This window comes from Mastacembelus armatus, chromosome 9, assembly GCF_900324485.2.
Source record: "Mastacembelus armatus chromosome 9, fMasArm1.2, whole genome shotgun sequence".
In the NCBI taxonomy this organism is placed as follows: domain Eukaryota; kingdom Metazoa; phylum Chordata; class Actinopteri; order Synbranchiformes; family Mastacembelidae; genus Mastacembelus; species Mastacembelus armatus.
Window position 1 is genome coordinate 12,081,520 of NC_046641.1, and position 27,887 is coordinate 12,109,406.

At 42.2% G+C, this 27,887-nt stretch overlaps 2 protein-coding genes across 4 annotated transcripts in view; one reads left to right on the forward strand and one right to left on the reverse strand.

The window, feature by feature from the left end:
• Positions 1-1,343: 1,343 nt before the first annotated feature.
• On the reverse strand, positions 1,344-6,549 carry cdk7 (cyclin-dependent kinase 7). Its single transcript, XM_026322593.1, has 12 exons — positions 6,438-6,549; positions 6,167-6,226; positions 6,054-6,087; positions 5,876-5,943; positions 5,593-5,661; positions 3,811-3,921; positions 3,598-3,716; positions 3,128-3,227; positions 2,952-3,038; positions 2,698-2,847; positions 2,468-2,606; positions 1,344-1,795 (listed from the first exon to the last, which is right to left on the reverse strand). Exons 1-12 carry the CDS (start codon positions 6,501-6,503, stop codon positions 1,767-1,769), a joined length of 1,032 nt encoding a protein of 343 aa, XP_026178378.1. The 5' UTR covers positions 6,504-6,549; the 3' UTR covers positions 1,344-1,766.
• A 6,582-nt stretch (positions 6,550-13,131) lies between these two features.
• The window catches only part of setbp1 (SET binding protein 1), a 33,011-nt gene continuing 18,255 nt past the window's right edge, over positions 13,132-27,887 (forward strand). For 2 of the 3 annotated variants that reach the window (XM_026320766.2, XM_026320768.2), the window contains exons 1-2: positions 13,132-13,908; positions 19,771-20,360. In XM_026320766.2, coding sequence (XP_026176551.1) covers positions 19,929-20,360 — 432 coding nt within the window. In that variant the 5' untranslated portion in view covers positions 13,132-13,908; positions 19,771-19,928. Of the gene's footprint in view, positions 13,909-19,770; positions 20,361-20,740; positions 20,862-27,887 lie in introns of those variants that run through there. The other variant, XM_026320767.1, reaches the window with a different exon arrangement.

Genomic DNA, 27,887 nt, shown 5'->3' on the forward strand with positions numbered 1-27,887 from the left:
AGATCTCACACAGCTACATCTTACATCACTTTGTGAGAGTTGAAGGCTCGTGTTTGCATTTTGATCCTTTTTGCTTTATTTTAAAATATTTTATTGCATTTTCATTGTGGTCTCATGATTATTTATACTTTGAGACAGCAGGCAAGGTATGTAACAAGATACATCCAGGTACATAAGAACTGTCATCTGTTCTTATTTGTGGAGCAGGTGTACTTTTTGTCATTGGCATCAAAAATTCTAATAGCGATAATTATGAATTTGTTATATACAGCATTACATTGCAAATGTAATTTGTCACAAAAACCTCCCCTTCATAAAACTTGTTTTTCTTCCATAAGACCTGATCAGAAGAGTACATTTAATAAAAAGTGTATGATGATCATATGATGACCAATAATCATTTAAAGAATAAGAAATCATGAGATGTATTTTGATAATCTTTAAATCATACAAGTCTTTTCTTCCCAGGGACACCAGTTTAATGGATCACAGATACAATACTAGAGGTAATAGTAGTGTCCCTTAACATTACTGTGACTTTTAGTTAAATTCTACTTCATGCATTATTCATGCTAACGTCTTAATCATCCCACTGCAGTTCTTCACACTGGTATCTCTTGCTGATTGTGAGATATATCACGCTCTCACACAAACCCTGTGCTATTGTTTTGTAACAGTATGTGGGCAACTGTGTGCTGAGTCCAACAGTGGCTTTCCTGCCCAATGAAGTGGCCTTTCATAGCTGATAAGGCTGCTACTGTAACTCTGTGTTCCTATTCTCAAAGCTGTCACATGACCCAGTTTCACACACTTCTGCTACACAACCACTGCTGTATTGTGAACATTTATAAATACGAGTTGAATCACAGGGCTGTGCCCTTGTGAACTTAGGGGGCATGACCTCAAAGTCACAGTCGTCTTTGCTCAGATCCAAAAAGTTGCCATGCTATACAAGTCAGGCAAATGCATGCCTTTATTGCTGTGGTTTCATAAAACTAAGATGACATTTTTTTTTGCAAGATCTTACTGTGAAGACTAAAGCAGATGACGCTAAAGAACAGAGAATACAGATCTGCTGTGACAGAATCAGAATTAGATTTGATTAAATATAGACTGAATTTTCCAACAGTGACACACTCTGATCTCACTCTCTTCCCTAAACACATCTTATTTGAAAGGAAACCAAAAGCGCAGCAGGCCGCCTCCCAAAGCACAAGGCCCTTTGACATGTCATGCTGCAGTGGATTAAAGTAATGTAGAAGAGAAAGAACAGGTAGGGGAAAACATTTAAGTAGGTTGTACAGTTCACATTTTGTCTCAACTATAACCACAGTGAGCAAATCCAATATATCTATTCGCACCATTTATTGGTCTTAACATACAAAAAAATATACATCTAAACACAATAAATCAGGCTTGCTAGTTTGGTTCTTCTCTTTTTCAGTCACATAAATACACATATTACAACAGACTCCCAGAGTTTAGGCATCAATGAAGGAGCACCAAAGCAAACAGCATTGACCACAGACCGTTGTACATCAGTTGTTGGACTGCTAGACACAGCAGCACTTCACATACTAATGTCAGACACATTTCCCAACTCATAAAAGCTATAACCTCTAAAATATCCTGGAGTCGTCCACATAAGGGCCTTATGTCCCTTTGCAGTCTTCTTTGTTTTCATTCCAGACGATCCTTAGCAATACGGGAAGCTGAGCCACGCAGTGCTGTGAGGATAGTGCACATCTTTACTACACCCCATCTGGTCAGAAAATTAGCTTCTTCTTCATCGCAGCTGAAAATAATACAGAGAGTGTTGCCACAAAAATTATATATATATATAAAAAAAAAGCACTTTCAGTTTCTACATAGGTCTATGTTCAAGACAATACATTCACATGCATAATTACACTATCCTTTAAGTAAAACAAGTCTATAATGAGCAATCTGCTAACCACTAAAGTTTCCAAACCACAGGAGGAACTGAAAAAGCTTTGAACTTCCCACTAACAACAAGGTCCAGCTTCAGTAAACCATACCCTCCCACAATCCACTAAACTCTGTGTGTTATTCTTTATATTCTGAATTTCCAAACTGCAGTTAAATGTGCAGCCACCACCCTTTATTTAAATTAAAAGGTTCAGTCAAGTGGCAGTCTGGATTTATGAACTTAGTGTGCAGAACCATGAGAACACAGGAACAGTTTGCTAGACAAAAATTCACATGCTTAATGTAACATTGGTCTCAGGGGGATGTTGTAAAATTTCAAAATCAGCCACAAACACTTGTTGCACACACGTCCCCTTGCTGCTCAAACCACAGTTTAAATCATTTTTATCACAATAACACTGACCAGCTTTATTTGAGCAAATCAAGGTCAGGGAGGTACTTTAAATGTACTATATATCAAACATAGTAGATTATTATGGGCACATACAGCAAATATAAACTTATATGTGTCTATTACTTGTCTCTAGGCCTTCGATTTTCCTCTTGAGCCCAATCTTTTCCTTCTGCCTTAGACCCTCAGCTGAACAATTGGGCCGGGGGAGTTGGGGACCAGGAGTGGGACCAGGCCGATTACTGAAGTACTTCATCTTCAGAGCCTAGAGAACAACAGATGATTGAGATTTCTCAGTAGCGCTGTAATTACTAATTTAAGTGAGAATAGCTACTGTTCTTTATTGTGCTTATGACCTGTGTAGCAGTGGTTCTTGTTGAGGGGTTAAAGGTGAAGAGGCCCTGTAGCAGCTCAAGTAAGTCATCGCCAGCTGCACTAAATATATGTTCCAGAGGTGTGCCAGGAAAGATTTTGAACGACACGTAGTCTGGTAGACTAGTCAGTCCCTGCGGAGACATTTGAGAGTATATAGAAGGATCTTCAGATCTGTCCAAAAAAAACAACAAAAAAAAAACAATCACAGACATAGCTGGGATGAACAGATACCAACAGGCCAAGTCTCTTCTGTGGGTGTCCCAAGAGCCTCAAAGATCTTAGTCAGCTGTTCAAGATCGGAGTCACCAGCAAGGAACGGTATCTATAGCAATGGAGACACAAACATCAGCATGAAAATAAAAATATCAGCACCATTATTTATGTATGTATATTAATGAGTTGTTTGCATACCCGAAGAAGTAACTCTGCCAGGATGCACCCCACTGCCCACATGTCGACACCCACACCATACATCCTGGCACCAAACAGGAGCTCAGGGGAACGGTACCACCTAAAAAAAAAAAAAGGATTGGCGAACGCAGAGACAGCGTTACATTTTACAACTCACAAACAGTCAGTAAAGAACCTCTCTTCCAGTAAGACTAATTCTGTTAAATTAGTTCAGTTAAAGTGGATTGAATCCACCAACACAAGCACCTCTGATCTGCTGCTCTCATTAATTTTCTACAATTTGGGCTGTCACGTCTAGTGCCAAAGTATCCCCCAATTAAATTTAATTTAAGTATAAAACAAAAGACACAGTGATCTATTTATCTATACAGATTAAGATAAGCAGCTCTGAGTGATTTCTAATGACTGCAACATAAACACATGATGAAATACAGATTACAAAATACAATTACATCTGTAACAGCACAGACCTGGTAACAACTTGATGTGTGTAGACTCTGTTGGGGCTGCCAAATGCTTTGGCCAAACCAAAATCTGCCAACTTTAACACACCATTGCCATCCAGCAGCAGATTATTAGGCTTCAGATCCTGAACATACAAAATAGCAAAATACAACTTACTCACTGGGTGTGTATAAATACATATGTGTGTGTGTGTGTTTATGAAGTGTAAGTGCTCTTACCCTGTGTAATATCCAATGTTGGTGCATGTACTCTAATCCCTGTAGAGTCATAAGGATATAGGCTTTGATGTTGGCTGGAGTCAGGACTAGGCTGGTGTCTTTAATTATCACCTTAAAAAACAAATCGAAGAAAAGAGGCTCAGCTGAAGCCGGATATCTGATAAAAAGTTTTTTTTTTAATCCATTACTTGTTGTAACATCTTGGTAGGCCTCACATTCAAAGTGAAATCCTACTTATCAGGGCTGTTAAGAAACTAAGGACAACTGGGATATATCTCTGTGAACATGTGGACACAGCTGGAGCCAAGTTAGACAGTACAGCTATGATCCAGCTTCTCACTCAGAACCTCTATTGTTCCACCAGCACTAAAAACACTGGCTACAGTGTCCCGCTATGTATTCCTACTGGCAATGAAAACATCCATCATCTGTAGTTGAGGAGGTCATACAGCCACATTTAAACATGTTGCCTAAAAATAGGCTTTCGGCAATGATTATAGGATATGCATCACATTTCTTCCTCAGGTCTGACCTGTGTTCCTGGGAGCCGCTAATGGCATCAATCTACTGTAAGAGCGAAGAGCAGATTGATATTGATTTTTTTAGAGTATGGTTATCTTGTTTTGCATCATTCTATTAAAGTCTGATATATTGGTGGCGGGCGCCAACTGGAGTCATATATGCTAAAAAAAAAACAAACAAAAAAAAAAAAACGGGAGGAGTTGGGGAAAATATAAAAGCTTTACTGACCTTGTAGAAGCACTTAATTATCTAATGAGAGCACTCATGCTGCTGTCTCGTATTTTTCTTGCTCATACATTCTCATCTGATCTTACACCTCTCTAGCCGTTTTCCCTTTTTGTCATTCTTGTGGCCTACTTTGACATTCACAGTACTGGAAGTCAAACATAAAATCAAATAAATTAAAATCACAGTTGCCAAACACACCTAAAGCAATAAAAAAACTAAGATGAAACTCAATTTTTAAAGGCTCTCTACCTGCTTTCCATTAAAGGCAGAGTGATAAAGGCTGAAATTTCCATCTGGTGGCACACTAGAGAAATGCAACTTCATCTACAATAATTTTCATTCAACATTAACGAATTATGTAAATCTCCATTATTAAGAGAAAAAATGAAATATTTTATTTACAAAAGTATTTAGATCCTTAGTTTGTTAGCAAGTACAGCGTCTGAACCTCCGTCATGTCTCTTCAGAGTTTTTCTATGGGGTTTAATTCTGGGTTTAAGCTGCACCAGTCAAGGAAAGTCCAATGTTGTCCTGGCTGTATGCTTCAATCCATCGTTGTGCTGAAGGTGCACTGTCACCACCAGTTTCAGGTTGGGTGCACTCTTGAGCCGTTTTTCTTCTCTATTTGGCTGCATTTATCCTCCCCTCAGAGTACTTGGAGCTCTGCCCAAAAGGCTCATTTTTTGACTCATCACACTAGAGAACATTGTCATGCACACAGAGTTCTTTAAACTGGGCTGTATGCCTTTTACTCAAAGTGATTTCCATTTAGCCACTCCACCATAAAGGCCTGATTGATGCAGTGTTGCTGACATGGTCGTCCTTAAGGCAGGTTCTCATATATTTCAAGGAGCTGCCATTAAGAAACTAATCTATAATTTACTGATGTTTTTCTGAACTCGTTAATTATTCAGACCATTTTCAGTGTGTACAGTTAATGATGTTCAGGGTAATAAAACCTCCAAGAAACTACATATGAATTCCTGTGAAGAGAAACTACATTTTTTGTCCTAAGAGTAGGAGCTGCCTCACCTCTAGATCTGTTTCCATGTAGTCAAACACGAGACTGATATTGGATTTGTGTCCAAAGGCATCCAATAGCTGCAACAAACAGGACAATAAAAATACACATACATAAATAACCAGTTAATTAATACTAATACTACTACTACTAATAATAATCTTTTCAAATTAGGAGCATACAACATAAAAACATTTTTTCTCTCACTACTCCTTACATTCATATGGTTAACTACCAGTAACATATGAATATAAAGATAAAAACCTTTGCATACGTCACTAAATGTTCACCTACCCCAATAATATTTGGATGATGCAGCTCTTGCAGCAGTTTGATCTCTCGAAGAGCTGTCCTATTGATCCCTTATTGGTATATCAGTAAGAATTATAGTCATTAACAGGTGGATGATCACAAACTGCATAAAGACATTAATAATAATCTAATAATATAGTATCAGCCAGTCGACATTTACCATCTTTAGCCTCGGTTCTGTGGCCAACTTTAATCTGCCAGAAAACAGACAGCCTGGTGTTAAACATCAGCCAAGCAAACACAGGAGTCAAACATTAAGCTAATTTCTTTTACCTTTTTAATAGCAACTAGGGTGTCAGTCATTTTGTCCCTGGCTTTGTACACTGTGGCAAACTGGAGAGGAGAAACAAACATCAGAACCACGCTTTTTTTTTTTTTTTTTTTTTAAACCATCATCTACAGCAGGGCTTTGTTGACATTAGCAACAGGCTAACGCGTGTTAGCTCCCTACCGTGTTTACTACACAACTAACTACCCAGAGCACGATAGGAAGGCACGAAGACAGAAGAAAAGTCAGAAACTACTCATGGACTTCTCTGCATACCTGACCCTCTCCGAGAAAATCCAGCTTCTCGTATCGTTTGGCCCTGGACTTTACATCGAGCGCCATGGCAGCTAACTGTCACTGTCACCGCTTTGTTAAAGGGCCACATGAACTAGTTCCGGGTTAAAAGGCTTTAAATTGACCAACATCGCCACCTACCGGTTCAACACATCCACCACCGAGAATGAGCCCAGTTTGTAAAAGTGTAATAAAAAGTCATTGCTTTTTTGTTTGTTTGTTTTATAGAGATAAAACGTTATACCTTCTACTAGTACAAGTAAAAACGATAGTAGTGGGAATATAAACTACTGTTAGTCTTTGCTCATCACTCAAATCTGGAGTCATCATTTTTTTAAAAATCAAAATCAAGTAGGTGAATGTCATGTGATTTATTCTCAAATAACGTAAAAAAATTATTTAGCTGGTTTCTGAAAAACCAACAACAACTTATGATTGTTTATATATATTACTTTAGTTCATTTTAATGTTACATAAATAATAATAATAATAGTCATAGTAGTAGTAGTAGTAGTAGTAGTAGTAGTATAACAACAACAATAATAATAATGATTACACTTAAAGCTCTGTTGTCTCTGGTAACATTTCACAATTACAATGCAATATGCAACGCTGTTATGTTTGTGACAGTTTTGTCTTTTTTCTTTCTTTCAGCATTTAGCAGTTTGACATTGGTCTCCTGGGAGTCTCTTCTGTCAGTTAGGAAGGTTTTGTGATCCATGCACCACTGAACACATCTCTACATCCCATCTCCATACACAGTAGATACCCTCACATCCCACAGGATTAGGCATGGCTCCTCTCCTTTGACCCACCCTGCCTCCTGCCTCAACACACACACACACACACACACACACACACACACACACACACACACACACACACACACACACACACACACACACACACACACACACACACACTTCATTTTGATGTTAAGTTTGACAAGAGGAGTGTGAAGGATCAGCAGGCCTAATACACCCCTCATTCTACCCTCAGATTCATGCACATTCACATCCTGACAACTCACAGATGTGACTGACAGGAGCATATGTGTCCATGCAAGCATGCAGAAGAGAGCAAAGACAAGAGAAGAGAAGAAAGGAGATGAGAAGCAACTGTAGCACTAGTGCAAGTCTTTTAGAGGCATTATATCATCAACCTTTAGGACCATACAGGCAGGATTTAATGTGGAGCATAACTGTCCAGTGGTGGACATAACTCAGACCCACTTACATCACTCGCTCTAAAACAAATGTGACATATTGATGTCCCCTTCTAATTCTGATATGATTTGGGGGGCATTCTTGTGCTCATTCCCGTCAGTCTCACCGTGAGGCTACAGATGCGGAGAGCAGGAGCTGAATTATAGGGGCGTAAGTGATTCTTGTGGCATTTGTCACAGTAAATCTCATGATACCATGGGTAACATTATGCACAATAACTCACTGCTGTTATATGTCATATTAGCAGATGGTGATGCTGTTGAGCTGGTATGTATGTGCGTGTATACCTCTGCTTGATGGGCAGGAGGAGAGTGAAACCGCAAGGCTGTTTATCAAACTCACAGGCAGTGGGTGTTTTTGAGCGAGGACGTGTCGCACTACCACATCCTGCTGCTGGGAGGCAGCTTCAGATGGGACAGTGTGCACACATTGTACAGTAAACAACAAATGCAGGCCAGGTGTCTTTTTTGTGCACAAGTGCGTGAGTGCGTGTTTGTGTGTGGCATGTGGCCTCCCCACCTTTCCTCTGAGATATTGTGCACCTATCGTGCTCCGGTACGATAATCTGACCAACTGTTTTTATTTTGAAAGCACTGAGGTCTCATCACCAAGATATTAAATTTCGTCTTTGCATCACCCTTCCTGATACAGATTCTGTTACACAGACTCACCAATGACAAACTCGTTTTAAGCCTCCACTATCATCACTAAGAATCTCCGCTGACATTTAGTTATTTATATGGCCTTTAGATTACATTGGAACCACTGATAAGCAACTTTGATGCACTTACTGAATGTGTTAATGATGAATGATTCAGCGCTATCATATACCTGCTCTACATCTCTGTCTTTATTTTACTTATTAGAGTCTCAGGGGAAGTGGTAATGTTCTGTCATCTAAAGACTTTTCCTCTTTGTTTCTGTTTCTGACTCTTCCCACACACAAAACACACACACACGCATATGCACGTACACACAAATGCAGCTGTGTCTGACCACATGCACAGTTATAACACAACAGGATGTTGTAGGGTGGATGTTTGAGGTGTGAATGTTCACACAAGTCATGACAAACAATGTGTTTCTGAGAACTAATTATTCATTATTCATGTGTCTAATAGATGTTGGCAGTCTTAATTTGCTGCTTGTTTTTTTTTTTTTTTGGCTTCCTTCTTTAGTATGTTTTAAAAGCTAGGAATTAAACCCATCAAATCCCTAACTTATTCCAAGACATCAACCATATACAGTCGCCAACATGATTCACTTCACTCATGTGCAGATGTCTGTTGTGACAAGACAATAAAAAAGCAGAAGGACAAACAGAAGGACAATCATTATCTTCCTTGCTGGTGTTTGTTTACAACCAACACAGTCATCCATCAAATTGGTGCTGTCAGTTCTGTACTGCATTGTTAGATGCCAGGACTGTCAGTGTGAATAAATATTAGGGCAGATTTTTTTTTGTTTTTTTGGTCACCATGCTTTTTCTCCTGCATCTGAAGCATCAGCATACATTGGGGCTTGTGGAGGAGTTCAAGATGAGCCCACTTGATAGCTTGGCTCATACAGAGAAAACATTATGATAATGTCCCTATAAGTAGCAGGGGGATGGGCACAATGTCATCTCTTCACACAGACAGAGCCAGCAGGGAGTCCACAGTCAACTGCATTTAGAGCTGTCTTTGTTGTTGTCTTAGCTCCCATCTGTGTTTTGTTTCAGTCTGCATCTCCTCTCAGACATTATTGCTCTCATTAAAAGAATCTCTAACTCAGCTCCAAATGTAGAACAAAGTCTTGCAATAACTCCTGCTTTCCTTTTGTGTATGTGTGTGTCTGTGTCTAGCATTATATATGCAACTATGGCTGCATGAGCAAACCGCAGGTGGCCATGTTAGCCCTCCAGAGAGAGTGTAGACTGTGTACTGAGCAGCTGTTTTAATGAATTGCTGTATGTTCATTTTTTTGTCTAATTTCATAGTCTACAGTAGGGAAATTTTATAGCATTTGGAGATTATAAGTCAGAGATGTGTGAAACGTGTTCCATGTAAGGTGAATCAATGTGAAGAGGAGGCCAGTCTGTTTTATCTGATTGTATCAGAAGCTGAAGATAGCCCCAGTGGCATGCTATTTGAGTCATTTACTTCATTAACCCAGTCAGATCACTGAGGCCTCAGTAATCAACCTTGTCACATGTCCCATTAACTTCTCACTCTATTGGCATTGCCCTTGCTCCTTCTGACAAACACACACTTACATAGACAGATGCGCTTTCGCTTCACACATCTGCAACACGCGCGTGCATGTTGCCACACACAATTACATATCCCTTGCATGCTTGCACTGTTTGTCATCACAGGCGAAGACCTTCTCTCCAGCACAAACACACTCCCTGTCTCACTCAGCTAACTCCATTACCTCTGTCAGTCCCAGGGGTCTCTCAGCTCTGATGAACCCTGCGCAGACCTGTGAGATTAGTGGACTCCCCGAGAAAAGCCCTTCATTGATTGAATCTGAGTCTCTCCTGCTCGCAATGTCAGCTCAAGGTTAGCACGTTGACTACCATTACTTGGTGCAGTCAAGTGCTGTAGCTCTGTTATGGATCCCAGTGTGTTATTATTATTTTAGCTCTGCTGACTCCACTGCTTTTATTATTCATAAAGAACCAATTATTGACATTCACCTACAGAGTCTCTCTTTGGTTCCTCTCACATTCCTTCTCAATCTTTCTCTCCAGTGACTCCAAAACATTTATTAATTGATAACTGTTTTTTTTCTCCATCTTCACTTCTTCATCTCAATCTCCTCTCTCCCCACCGATGAAACCACGGAGGAACTGTTGCCACATAAAAGCTGCAGCATTTGGTAAAGTGGTTTGAATGAGATTCACTTTTATGTATAGGAAGTCAGGCATGGGGAAGCATTTACTTTGCGTCCCACTTGAGGGAATGAAGATCTTCCAGACAAAAAAGCAGGGAGAGATGAAGGAATGGGGGCAGCTCTCAGTCTGTAGAGTTACATAAATGGCTGGATCAGGAAGACAGATTGATCTTTTTATACAGAACCTGATGAACATGAATGATGCTCCAGATTTCCTGTAGCAGTGAATAAAGATGAAAGGATTATCTAGATATTTAGATCATTCAGGCAGGAACGTTGCCCTGCACTGCTGTCTCTTTCCTCCCCATCATAATTCAATATTTACAGTTTAAGCTGGAAAACTGCTCCCTTTTGGCTGCCTGTATCTGGTATCCATGGCAACAGATTTGAGAGCAGAGTGCCGTCTGTATGTGTCCGTGTGTGTGTGTGTGTGTGTGTGTGTGTGTGCGTGCGTGTGTGTGTGTGTGTAATGTTTACTGATACACTGCAATTGATTGGTTGTTGGGGAGCAGCTGTTGACCCCTTGCTCTCTGGGGTATCTTTGTATTCTTGCACACATCCCAAATCAATAGACACACATGAATGTGAACACACACACACACACACGCACACACACACATTTGTTATTCTGTATTTCTGAGGGCTTTATTTGAGAGTCACATCTGATTTCTCATCTCCAAAACCCTTAAATCAACCCCCAAGTGAATCAAAATTTAAATGTTGACTCAAACCTGAGACTAATTTTAGGGCTTATACTGGAGCGAAGCATAGCCCTGGACCTATTTGTAATTCTAGCTACACCCTGAAATAACACACAATTATCATCAAAGCATGAATCAGTAATGATGTTGTCATTTAAGTATAAGTCTCACCTTGCTATCATTCAAAAATCAAATATTTAAGGACAGAAATACAATACAATACTCGCCAAATACCCATAAAGTGGAGAAATGAGCAAATGGGTAATAAAAAACAGTGAAATTGTAATGAAAGCGCTTCCAGTGAAAACATCACTTATACCCCCCCAACACACACACACACACACACACACACCCTTACACACACACACACACACACATACATTGCTGATGGCTTTGCAGATGTTTTAAAACAAATTTGAGTGTTTACATGTTACAGAGTTACACAATCACAAATATCACCCTAGCTAATGAAGTATCTCTCCATGCGTGCACACACACACACACACACACACACACACACACAGAAACATGCACGACAGGGATGAGTAACAGCTAGTAACTGTGGGGCACCAAGAGAGAAAGGTCATCTGACATCATTTGCATTGCTTCTTAATGTTAAAGGATGTTTTCCATATGAGGAAAGTCAAGTTTTGCATGGAGACGTGATATAAACATACCTTCTGGCAATGACAAATTAATGGAACAACTGTGACTTGTTCATAGCTGGTTGATGAGGGTTTTCCACCCTTCTGTAATTTGACATATTAAAGGGAAAGCACCAGCACACACACACACACACACACACACACACATATTAATATGCCTTTATTCACCCACTTGACCACAAATACACGTCCTCTTGTCCTCTTCAGACACAAATGTGTAGGCAGAGTCTGTCATGACAACGTCTGTATCAGCGAACACATGCTAAACACTACTTAATTTTACTGTGCCTGTCAAATAACATAATCACAGGTGATTGCAGTAGTTGTGGTTTATGGGCTAACCATTTCCTCTTAAGACTAAGGCGATAAACTTTATTCACACACTGCCCATGGTTTTGCAAAAATGTGTCATGCTATGTTTCAAAACTCCCCTGAGGATGTGCAACACAGCTTCTAATAAGATTTATGTATTTAGTTATGACTCAGCAGAGGTTCACATGCTAACTATTGTATACGATGAAAAGGAAACCACTTATAATCTTTCTTGGGTTAGAAATCTTTTTCATTTATTTACCTTTGCATTCATTTATTCAGACACATTTTGATCTGCTGTATTTGATTTCTAGAATTTATGGTACATGAATAAAAATCATTTAAGCAGTTGCACTCCTTAGGCTGTATGTGTTTTGTGAATCTCTTCATATTTTATCTAAATAGATCACTGTGAATTTGTGCTGGATGATTTATGGGGTGTTATTTTTGACCGGACATTTTTTGTGAAGTGTAATTTGAATAAGACAATAAAAGTTAATTATTACTCAGAATTAAGAAGGACAATGGATAGTAGCAATGGATCTGAGTATTTTCTGGTGGTATTAAAGTACTATCTGTTTATTCTGGATAAAGTATGGCCATAGGGTCATATAATGGTAAACATTTTGCATTAGACTTCATAAAAGTGAGTGCAAAGCATTTCCGTCCTTACAGCAGTGACTCAGTCAAAACAACAGGCCTTTTTGCCAGATGTTGCTTTTCTACTTTGCATTACACTGAAATACCACCATGGCCGTACTGGCAGTCCCACAGGATAAGGCCATGGGAATTGGAGAGGTTGCAATGGGAGACTCGCTGCGCGTCTTTGCGACCAGGTGGAGGCGATGTCGCTCCTCCTCTCCTCTCCCCTTCTCTCTCTTCTCCTCTCTCCTCTGCTCTGCTCGGACAGAGCTTTCAGTCTGCTTGGGGAGATCATTACCAGACACCAGGCTCCGGGACCTGACATTCACCGATCGGAAAGGCAAAGAAAGAGACACGCACACACACACACAGAGAAAACCCTGATCCGATGCAACACCGGCGACCAAAAAAGACCTAAACGACCGTCTCCTGTTTTCTACTCTGTCTTCTGTACTGACGGCTGAAAACGCGGTCTTCTCGCTGACGTTTCCCCGCTGGATTTGGGCTTGTAGTCGGATGCGGGCTTGTTTTGACTGCAGTAAGAGTCCTGCTCCCCTCCTCCTCCCCTGCCAACCGAGTAGCGGATTTACGAGGGACCTCAGCGCTGTGCAGCTCCCCGAGTGACCGGCGATCCTGCAAGGAATCGGAGACGCACTGTGCACCGCCGCGTATCTCCACCACACAAGTCAGTCCGCAAGAGCCTAAAGATCTGATTTCTGTGAGGAATTGGACATAAGCGCGAAGTTTCCGGTTGGATTTTCCCCCCCCTGTACGCTACCTTGCTACTGTCATCAGATCGGCTGCAAATCCTATTTTCGCTTTTTTTTTCTTTCCAAAGCGCCGTTGACGCCATTTTCCTCGGGGTTTTCTGTCAAAAAAACATATACATACATCCTGGCACCGTTTGACAGCTCCACGGGAGGCTGTCATCCCATCCTTCGCTTGCGTAAAATGTGTCTAAATGGATTGTAAATGATCTTGATAAAATATTTACACATTAGAGCCGAGTGTGTGACAACATTAGACATGGGTAAGTAGCCCCGGTTGACTGGCCACATTCCTCACCTGAATACACCTCTGCTCTAAATGTCTTCATGTTTTTATACCTTTATAAAGCTGCTGTGTGTCTTTAACCTGCTGCCTTCATCTGTAAGGCCATGCATTTGGTCCATTTGCCATGTGTGATGTATGTGTGTGTGTGTGTGTGTGCGTGCGTGCGTGCGTGCGTGTGTGTTTTCTTCATACCTTAAATGACAAGAAACCTGTGAAATTGCCTGGAGTCGCATGCCAACAAATTCGGCTCAACACGCACGCGTGCACATACTCACGCCACCTCGCGCACATTGACGCACGCAGACGTGGACCACCCCAAACAATGCTCAACCACTCAGAGCCTCCATCCATTATTAGGCCTAGTGTGTGATAATTAGTAATAGGATAAAACAGCTAGTCAGGTCAATGGGACCAAGTGTCCACTACACATGGATCATGGACCAGCTCAGGCAGTGCTGTTCACCCTCTGAGCTGTTGAGATGTTTTTTTCTACTGGGCTGAAGCTCCTGCATCTTCACCCACACTGACAGTCTATCACATAGCATCACTCTGTGACCTGCAGCAGGCAGATGGCTGCTGCTCCTTCAGTCTGTCATGAGTTATGTCACATTTACCTGCATCTTGAAGATTTATTTATTTATTTATTTACTTAGATGTGTTTTTTTTCAACTCATTCTGGTGAACCACAGAGGCTGGTGAGGGTCAAATGTCTCATGGATGACTTTGAGTGTTTTGGAAGTTGCAACTTTAAGCTCCCTCAATATAGGAGTGTCTGTTTTGTGTCTGACTTTGCACTCATTCTCGTTTATTCTTTGAAACACAAAATCCACATATGCCACCGTAGCCACAATGAAGTGATGCCAGTATCCATGCAAGTGTGGCGCGCCTCCACTCTAGTTCACATTTATCAATACCTGACCTGTTTCTAGTTGCTTGTAGGTGGGCGTCAGAGATAGTGCAGCCAAACGTGATGGCCATGCCTTGGCAGAAAGTGAATGGCACTGTGCCACTGTTATCAGCAAGCCCCAGAAACCTCAGTCACAGTCACAGCACCAGAAGATAAACAGACAAGCCTGAATGAGACAGGGAAAGTGTGGAAAAATAGCTGGGTCTCTAGGATATATGGGAATGAAGGTGTGTAAATGGGCTTTGGATTAAAGAGGAGAACAAGGGCATGAGAAGAGAGGCAATCGTAAGAGAAGTGCATGACTCGGAGGAAAGAAATGGGGCTGTGGGATGGATAATAGAGGTGATTCAGACTCGGATGAAACCATCGATCTTGTCTTGTTAACAGATTTGGGGGGAGTTAAAACTCCTGCAGTGTTTTTGTGGCGTAAAAGTATGAAGCAGGCTATTAAACCTCCTATTAGATAATGAGATGCCCATGCCACCTTTAAATTAAAGCATGAGAAATCGATTAGGTGTATCCCCTTCTGAGCTGGATATCTCAGGTCGAAATAGGATCACAGAGATGGGGGGGGGGGGACGTGAACAGGATCCAAGGACAAATCTAACTGTTGGCAGGCTCTCTTAACAGAATATCAGCACTGGAGCACCTTTTGGCAGAGCACACAGAAAGAGGGAGGGAGGGAGAGGAACCAGTGGAGGGTAAAGGAAAGAGGTAGCACAGAGAAGAGGGGAGAGAACAGAGATTGTGGGGGGGAGGTGAGGGGAAGGAGGAAGACAGTTGGGGAGTAGGGGAGGTGTTTTTTCAGACAGCCATTTTGTGGCTTCTGCTGCAGTTAAAATGGTTTAACATTCATCTCCTTCTGCAGGGTAGTTAGTTGAGGATGGTTTTAGTGCTACCTGGCATATGGCTCATCAAGAGGAGTGTGTGCGTGCAGGACTGCACGGAGCGGCTGTAAGACCATCGCTTTCTATTATGGCCGTCCCACACTTGGTACTTTATAATTGTCTTTCTAGCTGCACCATAGCTGGAAACACACTTGTGCCATCCCTTGTGAAGTGGAGAGAGAGAAAAGGTTTTATTCTGAGTTTCATATGCAAGTCGTTGTTGTTGACATATAAAACGAATACACTCTTTGATGTGGACAATGGAAAATTATGGTTTCCTCACCTTGTTCTACTCAGAGATAGAGGACCAAAAGACTTCCAGTTTGAAAACTCATGCTAGTCCCCACTGGACATGGAAGTACTAGTAGGCTGGAGCCATTCCTTTTGATTTGTCTCCAACTAAAGATCGGATCTTTCCAGAAACATTGGTTTACGTGATTGCCCCTTCACTAGGGGGCTGGCATAAAAGAGCTAAATGAAAAATGAAAATGGCAGATAGACAATGTTCATCATCCCTCTGAGGTAGTCATCTATAGCCGGGGATGGCTGAGCCTCTACTACACTCTAAAATCAAAGAAAAGAACAGAAAAAAAAAAAAAAACAACTCTTCACCTTGTGCAATCACATGGGCGTTATGTGTGGACGTGTGAGTCTGTGTGCGTGTGTGTGCGCATCTGTCTGCATGTGTGTATGAGCTATTTGTGAGTCCACCTCAGGCACTGGGCTGCTGGGTATGCAGCCTTAAAAGGTTGTGTTTCTGTAGCTATCTTTCTCTCTGCCTCCCTCTGTGTTTTTCGCTCCCACTCAGACTCTGTCTACTTGGGTTTTATCTGTGTGTATCATTCACCATTTCTGATCTGTCCATCTGTATTCCATTATCCAAGCTTCATCATAATCGTTTTCAAAGGACAAGGTAAAATGTTGGAGGAGTGTCTCATTCACGGCATTTCACATCCAGCACAGGGAATGACCTTATGCTATTTGAGAGGGAAGCTGGTTAGTGCTGGCAGTTTTGAGCACATAATAAAGCTATTTATGCAGCGAGTCTGGCCTCTCACAATCACCCTGCTGTCTGAGGCTAGTTGAGGTGTGTGTGTGTATGTGTGTGTGTGTGTCAAAGTGTTTGTGTGTGAGAGAGAGAAAGAGAGAGAGAGAGAGAGAGGAGACAGCAAGGCTCGGGCTAGCTTAGGGAAGGGAGGCCAGAGGAGGGGTCAGTCTTACATAAACTCTCGGCCTGCCTGCCAGTAACAGAGAACTAACACAGCTTAGGGCACCGAGCAGGGAGGGAGGAGAAATAGTCGTGACCCAGCTAAATAGTTTACACAGTAATGGCCCGGGATGAATATTGTACTGATGTATGACGCCATTTTGTTGTCATACTGTGTTATAGTTGTGAAGGGGTACTCTTGTGAGCACCACCCAAAGTGCCCATGTTTTTTTTTTTTTGTTTTTTTTTTAATATGTGAGTGTGATGTTGTGGTTGGCAGCTGTCTGTTTTTCCTGTCATTGTCCTCTGTCACATGACAGCCATGGTGGCTTTCACACATGCCATTAGAGCGAGTCACCAAGCTGACATTAGGGACTGAGATCCCGCAGCACCAAACAGGGTCATGTGGGCAGTGTATGATCAGACTGGGACTGTGTCTTCACACACTGTCTTTTGGTTATCCCTGTAAGACTGAATACTTCAAAGTTACTGAGGGACCACAGTGTTTTTTTTTTTCTTTTTGCATGTTCAGCCCAGTAAAATCTAATTGCATACACTGTACATTATTGCTGACTATTTTCCAGATTATACCACAGGTTATGGAACTGATATCTAGCTTCTAGGCAGCCAGTGGTTTTGTTCATTTTAATGGGGTATAAAACTCATATTGCAGATGTTTTCCTAAGATATGTAATCCATCAAATGCAATTTTTAGGTCCTTTAATATTTATTTGTCAGTGTTACTGATAGATTGCTGTGCCATTATGCAGTGAGCAGTGTGTGTTTTGAAGACTATTTACTAGAAGTGTTTAATAGCAAGCGTTGACACTGCAGCTTACAATCAGAAGCTTTTCAGTTTTGGATATCGAACTCAAAAGAAAAATGATTACGGTGTAAAAAAGGATAATAAGAGTTTGTCAGTTTCTTCCATTAAATAGCACCCACCTTTACACTTACATCTCTCCTTTTGTACAGTGACATATAAATAAGCAGACTGAGTTTTGAGTGTGATGATGACTTGCCTAAATAACATTTTCAAGTTCTCTTTCATGCTGCTCTTAATGAATGAATCAATGACAACACCAATTAAACCTTATTAGTATGCTTTGGAAAGTGAGTGACAGTATAAATTCATTCATGGAACGTATAAGTGATTTGGAGTTTATAAGCTTAAACATCCAAAACCACTGTAATGGCACTTTAAGTCTTTCTCATAATCAACCACCATGAAGCTACCAGAAACTACATCAGTAAGCCATTTGAGTCAGCTCTGAAAGACTGTGGTTTCAGATTGGCAAACGTAACAGCTGAAGAAAAGGTTCATATGTATATATATATATATATATATATATATGCTTTTAAATTTTATATATATATTTATATATAAAATATATATATATTATACATTTTATATATATATATATATGCTTTGAAATTTTTTTTCATTTTATCTAGCAAATGCAGCAGAAAAGGGACAAACCATTGACTGTGACCTGAGAGCTGGACGCTGTTTGTTTATTGGAATAATGCTCTGCATTGTGATCATTCGATCATACTGTATGCATGTGCTGTGAGGTCTGTTGGGTATTAACGATGAGGATCAGTTGTTAGTACAGTTGTATGGGCTGGTACAGAAATGCACACAGAGCACACACATGCACATAGTGTAAAATTCCTAGAGTAACCATGTCGATAAGTGTGTTTGCAGAGGGAGGTGGGTAATTCTCCTTTTGTGTTCTCTGGTCACAGTAAGGCCACAGCAAGCTTTTACTTGATTCATGTCCGCAGGTAGTGGTCTGGTCTGGGTTCACATCAGTGTAAATGGTGTCAGTCTGAGCTCAGTGTGTGAGACAGCATTCCCCACTTCCAGCTCAGTCATGCCTCATGTCATATTGACTGATGGGATTCCCTGGAGCTGTAGTGAAGTGTAGTCCAGTGTTTGTTTTGATTGCTTTCTGTTTATACGCCTGTGTGTAGGGAAGTCTGTGTAAGTACATTAGTGTGTATGTATGTTTGTGTAAGTATGCAATATATAACAGTGCCTACATGTGCAGTGATCCAAAAAAGAAAACCTGAATCCTCTGAGAAATGGCGACCGCAGCCTTTTCTCAAGAGAGCAAAAATAGCAGCAGGGGTGCAGAAGTCTACTTGGTGACAGCAACACTGTCATTTGTATGTGTATTTATGTGTATGGAGTTTTTCATGCATGTGTGTAGCAATGCCACTGCATGTGTGTGTAAAATGGTTCAGACGCTGGTTTTTCCAGACCTGCTCGTAAACCACATCTGGGGAAAGAATTTAGATTCCTTCCCTCCATCTTTCTCCACTGCCTTCCCTTTTCCTCCTCTGTGTTTCCCTCCCACCTTCCATGCTCTGGTGAAAAGAAAAAAAAAAAAAAAAAAAACAGAAGTCAGCTTTTTAAATTTTCTCTGTCTTGTGTCCTCAGGCTAACTTTAGCCTGGTTTTAGAGCAGAGAAGAGGAATGTCTTATTCTGCACTGATCACTTTAGTGTCGACATGACTCTGCTTCAGATCTGTAAGGATAAAGTGATGGAAAGAAGATTAGCAGAAGTGAGTAAAGAGGAGAGGAGAAAGAAAGGAAGCATTAGTGGGTGTCAAAAAATGCGTTTATGTGAGGTACAAAATGCTAATGAGAATGTGGCAGCATGATGAGCTCGTATGTTTGTCTTCATACATAACAGGCAGCTAATGATGTTGATGACAGCGGGCAGGCCTGTGCTAAGAGGTAGCGCTGAAATGGAAACTATGTGGATGACAGGACTCTGTTTTAGTCACTATTTTTTTACTAATCATATCATTCACCTGCTCTCCCTGCAGACTGTCCCTGGCTTCGCTGTGTTCCCGTGGGACAACCAACCCAACCCCAGTAGCTGATTGACAACGACTAACCAGTCCGACAGACTACTGTTCTCTATCGTCCTATTGGCTGGCTGCCACAGCTTCCCCCATCCTGACTGGCTCTGGCGGGAGTGTGGATGGAGCCAAGGGATCTGGTTGGCTCGGCCCGACCCAAAGAGGCGGAGTTACAGGGTGGCAGGGTGGGGCCAAATGAGGACCTGGAAGGAGCAGGGGACATCGGTTTGGCGCGCAGTGATGATGTGATTAACGGTGCCATCAGTGAAGGGGAGGGGCTAGAGGAGCAGGGGGAGGGGCTTCTGGAAGAGCAGGAGTTCTCCATTAAGGAAGCGAGTTTCCAGGAAGGAAGTCTAAAGCTAAAAATCCAGACCACCAAGCGCACCAAGAAACCCCCTAAGAGCCTTGAGAACTACATTTGCCCACCGGAGATCAGGATGACCATCAGACCTCCAGTTGGAGAAGGCAAAGGGGGGCGGCAGGGACGAACAGGAGGCGGGACAGGACAAGGGCGGGGCCCAAAGGATGAAGATCGAGGACCCCCACGTAAAAGAGTAAGTCACCACCACTGTAAATTCTTCCACCTACATCGTATTTACATGAGTGAAAACCTCCTGCGGCTTCTTTCGCGCTCACCACTTTGCTGCCTCTCTCATACACTCCACCTCTTTCTGTATTTCTCTGTCAGTATCTCCTTTCTCTGCTTGGCTACACAGGGTCAAAGTTTGCTGTGTAATTGAAACCAGTCATAGCAAGCTGAGATCACACGGTGACACACACACACAAATACACTCACATAGGAGCTGAGAATAGGCCTGACACAAGCATGTGACAGCTGGTGTCTGCTCTCTCCATTTGTGGTCATATACACAGAGTCCTGTCCTCTCTCCTCTCCTTTAATGAAATCAACTCTTGTGGGTCACACCCCTTCAGCCTCCTCCTCCGTCACACCCTGCATGCTACGCACTACACCGGCGTTTGGTATGTGTGACACTGTGTACGAACAGGTCCTTTGGGGAATCTAGTGTTTGCAGCGCGTGTTGACCTACACGGTGGTGAGTGTGTCCACACCTGACAACCATCTTGATGTCACAGAGCTCGACAGGCCCAGCAGGAGTGGAGGCGTCATGTTGTCCACATAATGCTGTAACTAGCTTTCGTTCTGTAGTTCTTCAGCTTTATGGTTTTTAACTCAAATTAGTGATTTTAGTGTTTGTTTTTTTTTTGGTTTTTTTTACCAACCACCTAGTCTTCAGCAGTCAGCTACAGTTCCGTCCTCTATCAGTTAGATTCAAGAGGGGTCTGATTCAGCCCTAAAAAATAATTTTGAATTTTGTTTGAATTTCAAAAGCCAGTCACTAAGGATCTGTTACTGTGGTATTTTTTTGCACGGCTGACACTTGTAGAATATATAAAATCCTTTCTTTTTCTCAAAGAGAGGTCTTTAAAAGCAGGTAATGAGAAGGAAATACAATAGTCCATCAATTACAAGCTGCATTTCACTCATCCTCTCTGCTAGGCTACCTATGGTCTCATAAGAACCACAGAACTTTGACTCAAATTGGATGTTTGTATTCAGAATCCAGTTTCTGAATTGGTAACAATTAGAAGTGAAGAAGATCGGGGCTGTCAAATAGACATTGCTTTATAAGCATATGGCTGCTGGGCCATTCAAGCAACATTAGTTGAAATCACCAACCCACTCTGACACATTGTGCTAAAAATCTGACTAGTGATTCAGTTATGAAATTGCAACCAAATGGAAAGACAACCTGTGGGTGTTGAGTTGGTACTGGCAGAATTTGATGTCATCCACAGCGATAATTTCAGCTGCTTTTCTGTCCGACCTGCTGTCACCTTTCTGTGAATAAATATATAATGAAAGCATATTTACCACTAAAATGTTCAGTGTTTATGTGTCTGAGTAATCTGAGTGAACTGAACCCTGCGGTCGGATGTTTGGGCAGCCATTTGTAATTCAGCGCCATTGCTCCCCATTTGGAATCCCAGTGCTCTAGTATGATTGACAGAGGTTGTCATAGTGACAGGGGCAGCAAGCTGGTCTGTATTGAGTTTTGAGATTTGGGGAGGGTGGGGGTGTAAATGGAGGATGTGCTGGTGTTGATTCAGATCAGTTTCAACCCGTCATCCCTTATGCTGTGTCCCTCAATCATACCCCCATCCCCCTTCCCTCTAGCCCCTGCACCCCCCTACATCCTTTCCCTCCATCCACCCATCACCTGCCACCCCAAGGGTGTAATACAGGCAGACTCACTGGAGAGGAACGGGTTAAAGAGAGAGACTGGGCTGCTTTCTGTCTCTCTGTCTCCCTCGCTTTCGGTGTATGTGTGAGGTTAAATACTCTCTTTGTGGTGTGTGTGAGGCTGTGTGTCAGGAGGGGAGGGGAGGCAAGGGGGCGAGCAGATGGACAGCCTCTCTAGTCTCTGTTGTATTGTGTCCACATCTACTACTTTCCCATTTCTCTCCTTATCCTTTATCTGTCTCTCTTTTCTGTACATTCCCCTCAGTCTCTTCCTCCATCATGTCTTCCTCTTTTCGCTCACTTTTTTTCACCGCTCTTTTCTTCCTCTTCCTCCCTCTTTCACCCTCTGTTGTCTTGTAGCAGATGGCAGCGTGGGGCAGCAGCAGCAACAGAGCAGAAGCCAGAGTCTGAGCAAGAGATGGGAAGAGGAGAAGGGGGTTGTGGAAAGAGGAGGAGGAGAAAGGAGGTGGGGGTCAGGCATATGGAGAGCCTGGTTAAGGGGCCCCCTCACAGGGAGTGTGCATGTGCGTGTGGTAGTGTGATGAATAGGGGAGGGGGAGAAGCCGGATACAATAGATGCCCATTAAGACAGAGATTTGACTCTAATAGACAGGAAAGGAGAGAGAGACAGACAGATACGTCTGCAAACACGTAGGATGGTGCAAAGAAAGACCTGACCATAACATGTTGTACTCTTCTCTTCTCTTCTCTTCTCTTCTCTTCTCTTCTCTTCTCTTCTCTTCTCTCCTCTTCTCTCCTCTTCTCTTCTCTTCTCTTCTCTTCTCTTCTCTTCTCTTCTCTTCTCTTCTCTTCTCTTCTCTTCTCTTCTCTTCTCTTCTCTCTTCTTTTCTTCTTCTCTTCTCTTCTTCTCATTTTTTCTTCTCTTTTCTCTTCTCTTCTCTCCGCTTTGCTTCATTAAACTTTAAGTTATTCATGAAAGTAAACAAGCGTCAACAATGAGATACAGACGAAAAAACTGGAATAAACACCAAAATAATGCTAATTGTGTTTATGTAAATGTTTAAAACTGACAAATTCAACTAGTAAACTGAAAAAAAAATAGTATAGATTGCCCTTAGGACAGTAAATAATCACTCTATTCATACCTCACCATTTTGTTTATGTGTCTGAATTCTTAGTATAAAGTTTACATAGCACAGTGCCCCCAAAATGTCACACGATGGAGTGAAAGCAGTAGTATGCATGATATGAACAGTCCCATAATGCGATGAGCCTCATGTTATAGATGTAAAAATTACAGTGCAGTGATCGCACCTGTCAGTCATGAAGTGAATGAATGAAGTGTCTCCATTTACTCCTGAGTGTCTATTATGTAGAGAGTAGTGAAGAAGTGAACAAGGGAGTGAAAAGAGAGGTGAAGAAAAGATGATAATTTTCTAGTGTTAAAGGGAGTCTCACCCTCTTGTCACCTTCAGAGAACGGATCTGTAACTAGCAGGGTCAATGAGCAGGCTTGCTGTGTCAGAGGACAGACCCACGCACGCTCATAAACGGGATATGATGGGCTCCCCTTCTCTGTCTCCAGCTGACATCACACACATGCTCAACGTCCTCTTACACACAGCTCTTTGTCTGGGCACGCTGTGTGTGTGTGTATGGAAGCTGAATGTGTGTGTTCTAACGGATTGGGCCCTGGGTCAATCACTCTTTCAGCCCAGACACACATGCTCCTACACACACACGCACACAAACATAGACACAGAGTTATCGGTCCACTGCCTACACTGCCTATGTGGGAGCATACGCAAGCTAAAATGCATCCACTTGCTTTCGCTCTCTCGCTCTCTTAGACACACGTAGACGAACACACACACACACACACACACACACAAATCATGTTGAGCGGTGATTGCAGTTAGAGAGAGTGTTTTCCTGGTTATCTGTCCAGTTCTCTGGACGTGCCAAATGTGGCTCTTAATCCATTTCACTATCTGTGGGGAGAGATAAGCCAGAGCTTTTCCAGGAGTCCAGGCCATGGCTATGTGTCATTGTTGTTGTGTGTGTGTGTCTGTGTGTGTTAGAGGGAGTATGTGAAGCCCTGATGCTAGACACACACTTATCTTGTCCTGACAGCCCCTCTGCTTGGTGGTCCCCCTGGCTGTGTGTGTGTGTGTGTGTTGCTGCATGGTGGTCTCCCAGCAGTGTTTGGGATTATTATTAGTCAAGTGCATTCGCAAGGAAATTAATGCTGCCACAGTTGCCACGCTAAGAGTGTGCATATGTGATGCGTGCACATGCGCGCGTGTGAAATGGTTAGCCTTTTGATGTGAGTTTTTTTTATCCCTGGCTGAGATGGCGGTTGGTGACCTGAGGGACTTGATGAGCTCATAAAATAGGAGCCTGTACATGTGTGTGTGTCATCTTGTGTGAAGCATTGTGTTTACACACAGAGAGCAATCCTTGACTCTTTTAGGAATGTGTATGAACATGAAATTGTCACTTATAATATTTCATGATCAAAAATGTCACATTGGATTTTTTTTAGTGTTTCTCATTGTGGTGAAAATAACCAGGCTTTTATTTTAGTGTGTGTGTGTGTGTGTGTGTGTGTGTGTGTCTTCAGTGTGCAGTCTTTGAAAGTAAGGAGCTGGGAATGCTTTAAGGGGCGTTTCCCTGTGGCCTGTGGGGGATGGGGCATGTGTATGCGTGTATTTGTGTGTGTGCATGTGTGCCTGCATGCTGGGGAGGGGTGAGTGATTTAGCACCACTGAAACACCAGCTGTCCATCTGTGTCTGACCCCCCATACACCATGTACACGCTACACACACCAACACCCACAATGACACACACATGCACAAACACATCTCCTTGCATCTAACCTCTGATCTGCTCTCGAGTCGTTCTCAAACCTGAAGAAAGTCCAGACAAAACACAAGCTGTTCATCTGTCTTTCTCCCACAAAACACACAGACACACAAACATACACACTCTCATTACACTAAGCAAGATCACTCCCTAATCAGCTCTGCAGTAGTGCTGGTGGTGCAGTGTAACCACAATGAATGACTCTGCAAGGTCACTCCCAGTGAGCACAAGTACACACATGCACATACACACAACCAGACACACACAGTCACACAAAGGAACGCAGGAGGCTGGCAGAAGAACTGAACTTTGACCCTGCCGGACATTCAAAAGTCACGTTGATAGCTGGACTTCAGGGTTGTGTAAGCCTCTGTGTCTGTGGGTGTCTCAGTGTGTGTGGGTGTGTGTGTGTTGTATTGTTTGTTTGTGTGAGTGGGTCAGGGTTGAGACAACTGGATTCTGGCCTTTGCTTTCTTACCCTGAGGGTTGGATTTGGTGTCTATGTGTGTGCGTGTTTGTGCTGACCATTTGGTTGGAACTGTAGCTAATTTCTCAATCAGACACACACATACCATCTCCTCAATCCATCCCAAAGGTCAAGCCCTATTCATTCACTATTGTGTCCAGTCCCAGCGGGTTGCCGTTCTTCTTCAGGCAGATGCAAGCAGGCCATAATAGCCAGTCTAGCTCAAGTTACATTTTAATGAAGACCTGAGGTAGCCACTTGCACTTAAAGAAATGCCAGTGGCTCTGTCAGGGAGCAGTTACCAATGAACATGAAGACGTTTTATATTCTCAATGAACATTATGCCGAAAAAGTCAAGTTCTTAAGAATAGAAGCAATATTTTGAGGTTGCCTCACAGCTGACAGCTATTTACACACCAATAAGTAGTCATTCTTAAAATGATAAAAAACAGACTTCGTGTAGTAAAAAGAGCACTAAGTCAGCCTTGAGCTAGAACGAAAACAACAAAAAGGAAAGCCTAAATCAAAGCGGTCATGGTTTTGATATGGAAACGTCAATGTAAATGCAGAATTTATAATAAAAAAAAAAATAGACAGGGCTGAATTTGGTTTTTGAGACAATATTTCACTATGACTCACGGAACTGTGGGATTATCTGGAGGGTGGCCATGTTTGATGTCCTCTGCGGTCACGAATGATGTTGAGTCACAGCATCATGTGTTCTTGGTGGCTTCTTTATTAGTATGGCTCCATCATGCCTCTGCCTCTGTGGTAATCACTGTATGCCTGTGCGTGTGTGTGTGTGTGTGTGTGTGTGTGTGTGTGTGTGTGTGTGTGTGTGTGTGTGTGTGTGTGTGTGTGTGTGTGTGTGTGAGGAGTGTAGTCTGTGGTTTTGAGATGAGGTCCAGCAGGGATAGAGGGTGATGTTTGTTGAAAGGAAGGGAGAAAAGAGGATGATGAGAGTCAAAGGAAAGGAGAAGCAGGAGCGGAGTATTGACTTTCACTGTGTCTCACTTGAAGCGTAAGTGTGTTTGTCAGTGAAATCTGATGGCCCCCTCAGCTGTCTGGTCTGCTCCTGTTAGTGAAGGGGTGTGTGTTTATCTGAAAGAGAGAGAGAGAGAGATGACAGTGGAGAGGTAGTGTCCAACACTTCTATTACAAAAATCTGTTTTTTCTCTGGCATTCACTGTCATTTCACCAGATTTATTAGACAGGCTTATTTTTTCAACAACATTTTAAATCCATTTTTAATAAGTGGCTTGAAAACCTTATACAGACAGTAATCAATATTTGTGTGTGCATGTCTTTAAAACATTTTCACACTGAAAATATGAAATCTTACAAATCATTAAAAAAGCCATGGCTTTTCAGTATTTGTGTTTTTCATTTTGCTTGGTTTTCTGCTGTTTTTCTTTGTGCAAGGCTTTGTAAAATAATCTGTCTGTAGTTCTGCTGTTTATTTATTCTCGTCTCTTAAATATGAATGTGGACATGAATAAATGATATAAATGTGTCTATCTGTCCTTCTGTCTGTGTGTCTGTCCCATGGGACGGCTCAGACTAAACAAACAGCTGTGTTTATGAAACAGTGAAGAGTCACAAGGGTCTTCTATTTAGTGGTCCATTTCAACACACACATATGCTCACACACACACACACACACGTACATGTGCGCTCCCACATGCCCTGTGCTCCGCATCTTCTACCTGCCCTGCTCTGTTAAATTTTTGCCCACTTGTGTTTTCTTCCCTGCATACTCTCTCTCTCCCTCTGAGCCCCCTCCACTCAGTGTAATGCTCGCTCTCTTGCTCTCAGACCACGAGGAATGCCACTCTGTGTGACCTCTCACCTACAATAAGGAGGGGTGCCGGTTTAGACAAGGGAGCAAAGGGGGCAGTTGCAGTCATGTGCCCAGGCCTGGCAGGAAACACACACACACACACACACACACACACACACACACACACAGCCACAGCCAGGTTGTTGCCAAAAATGCAAACATTCAAAATGCAGCATATCTCTGTACACGCCGATGCAGTTCTAAATGTGGAGCACAGCTTCCTCCGCTACTCTTTGTGCCTGTCTGAGAAATTATAGGATAATGTGCCTTGGTCTGTGTGTGCCTGCGTGTGTGTATGTGAACGCACGACTGGAGTGCAGCCTCACACAAAAGCGTTATTGTTGGTGCGAGTGGGCCTGAGGGGAGGCGAACAGTCTGATTGGTTAAGACTATTGTGTCTCACTTTGCCCATTCTCCCTGTCACTGACGATGTCATTACACTGACTCGAACTCTCTCTTGTAAGCTAGGGATCATCTGAGGATATTCACAGAAACACACACAAACATAAAGCAAACAGTGAGAAGTGTTATCCTACATTAGCTTTTAAAATCGGAGTGCAGACACTAGAATCATTAAGCATCACTTGCTGGAAAACCCTTTCCTCTCCAGTGGTGGGTATTACAATTATTAATGAATCTGTTTATCTGGTTGTCATTATCATTACACAATTACCTGTTCAAGCTAT

Bases quoted from the DNA above. Each gene is read 5' to 3' on its own strand.
- cdk7 (XM_026322593.1), bottom strand. From the start codon at position 6,503: ATGGCGCTCGATGTAAAGTCCAGGGCCAAACGATACGAGAAGCTGGAT. The intron at 6,227-6,437 runs GTATGCAGAGAA...TCTCCTCTCCAG, and splicing joins ATTTTCTCGGAGAGGGTCAG to TTTGCCACAGTGTACAAAGC. The intron at 3,717-3,810 runs GTAAGAGCACTT...TTGTATGTTCAG, and splicing joins AACATTGGATATTACACAGG to GATCTGAAGCCTAATAATCT.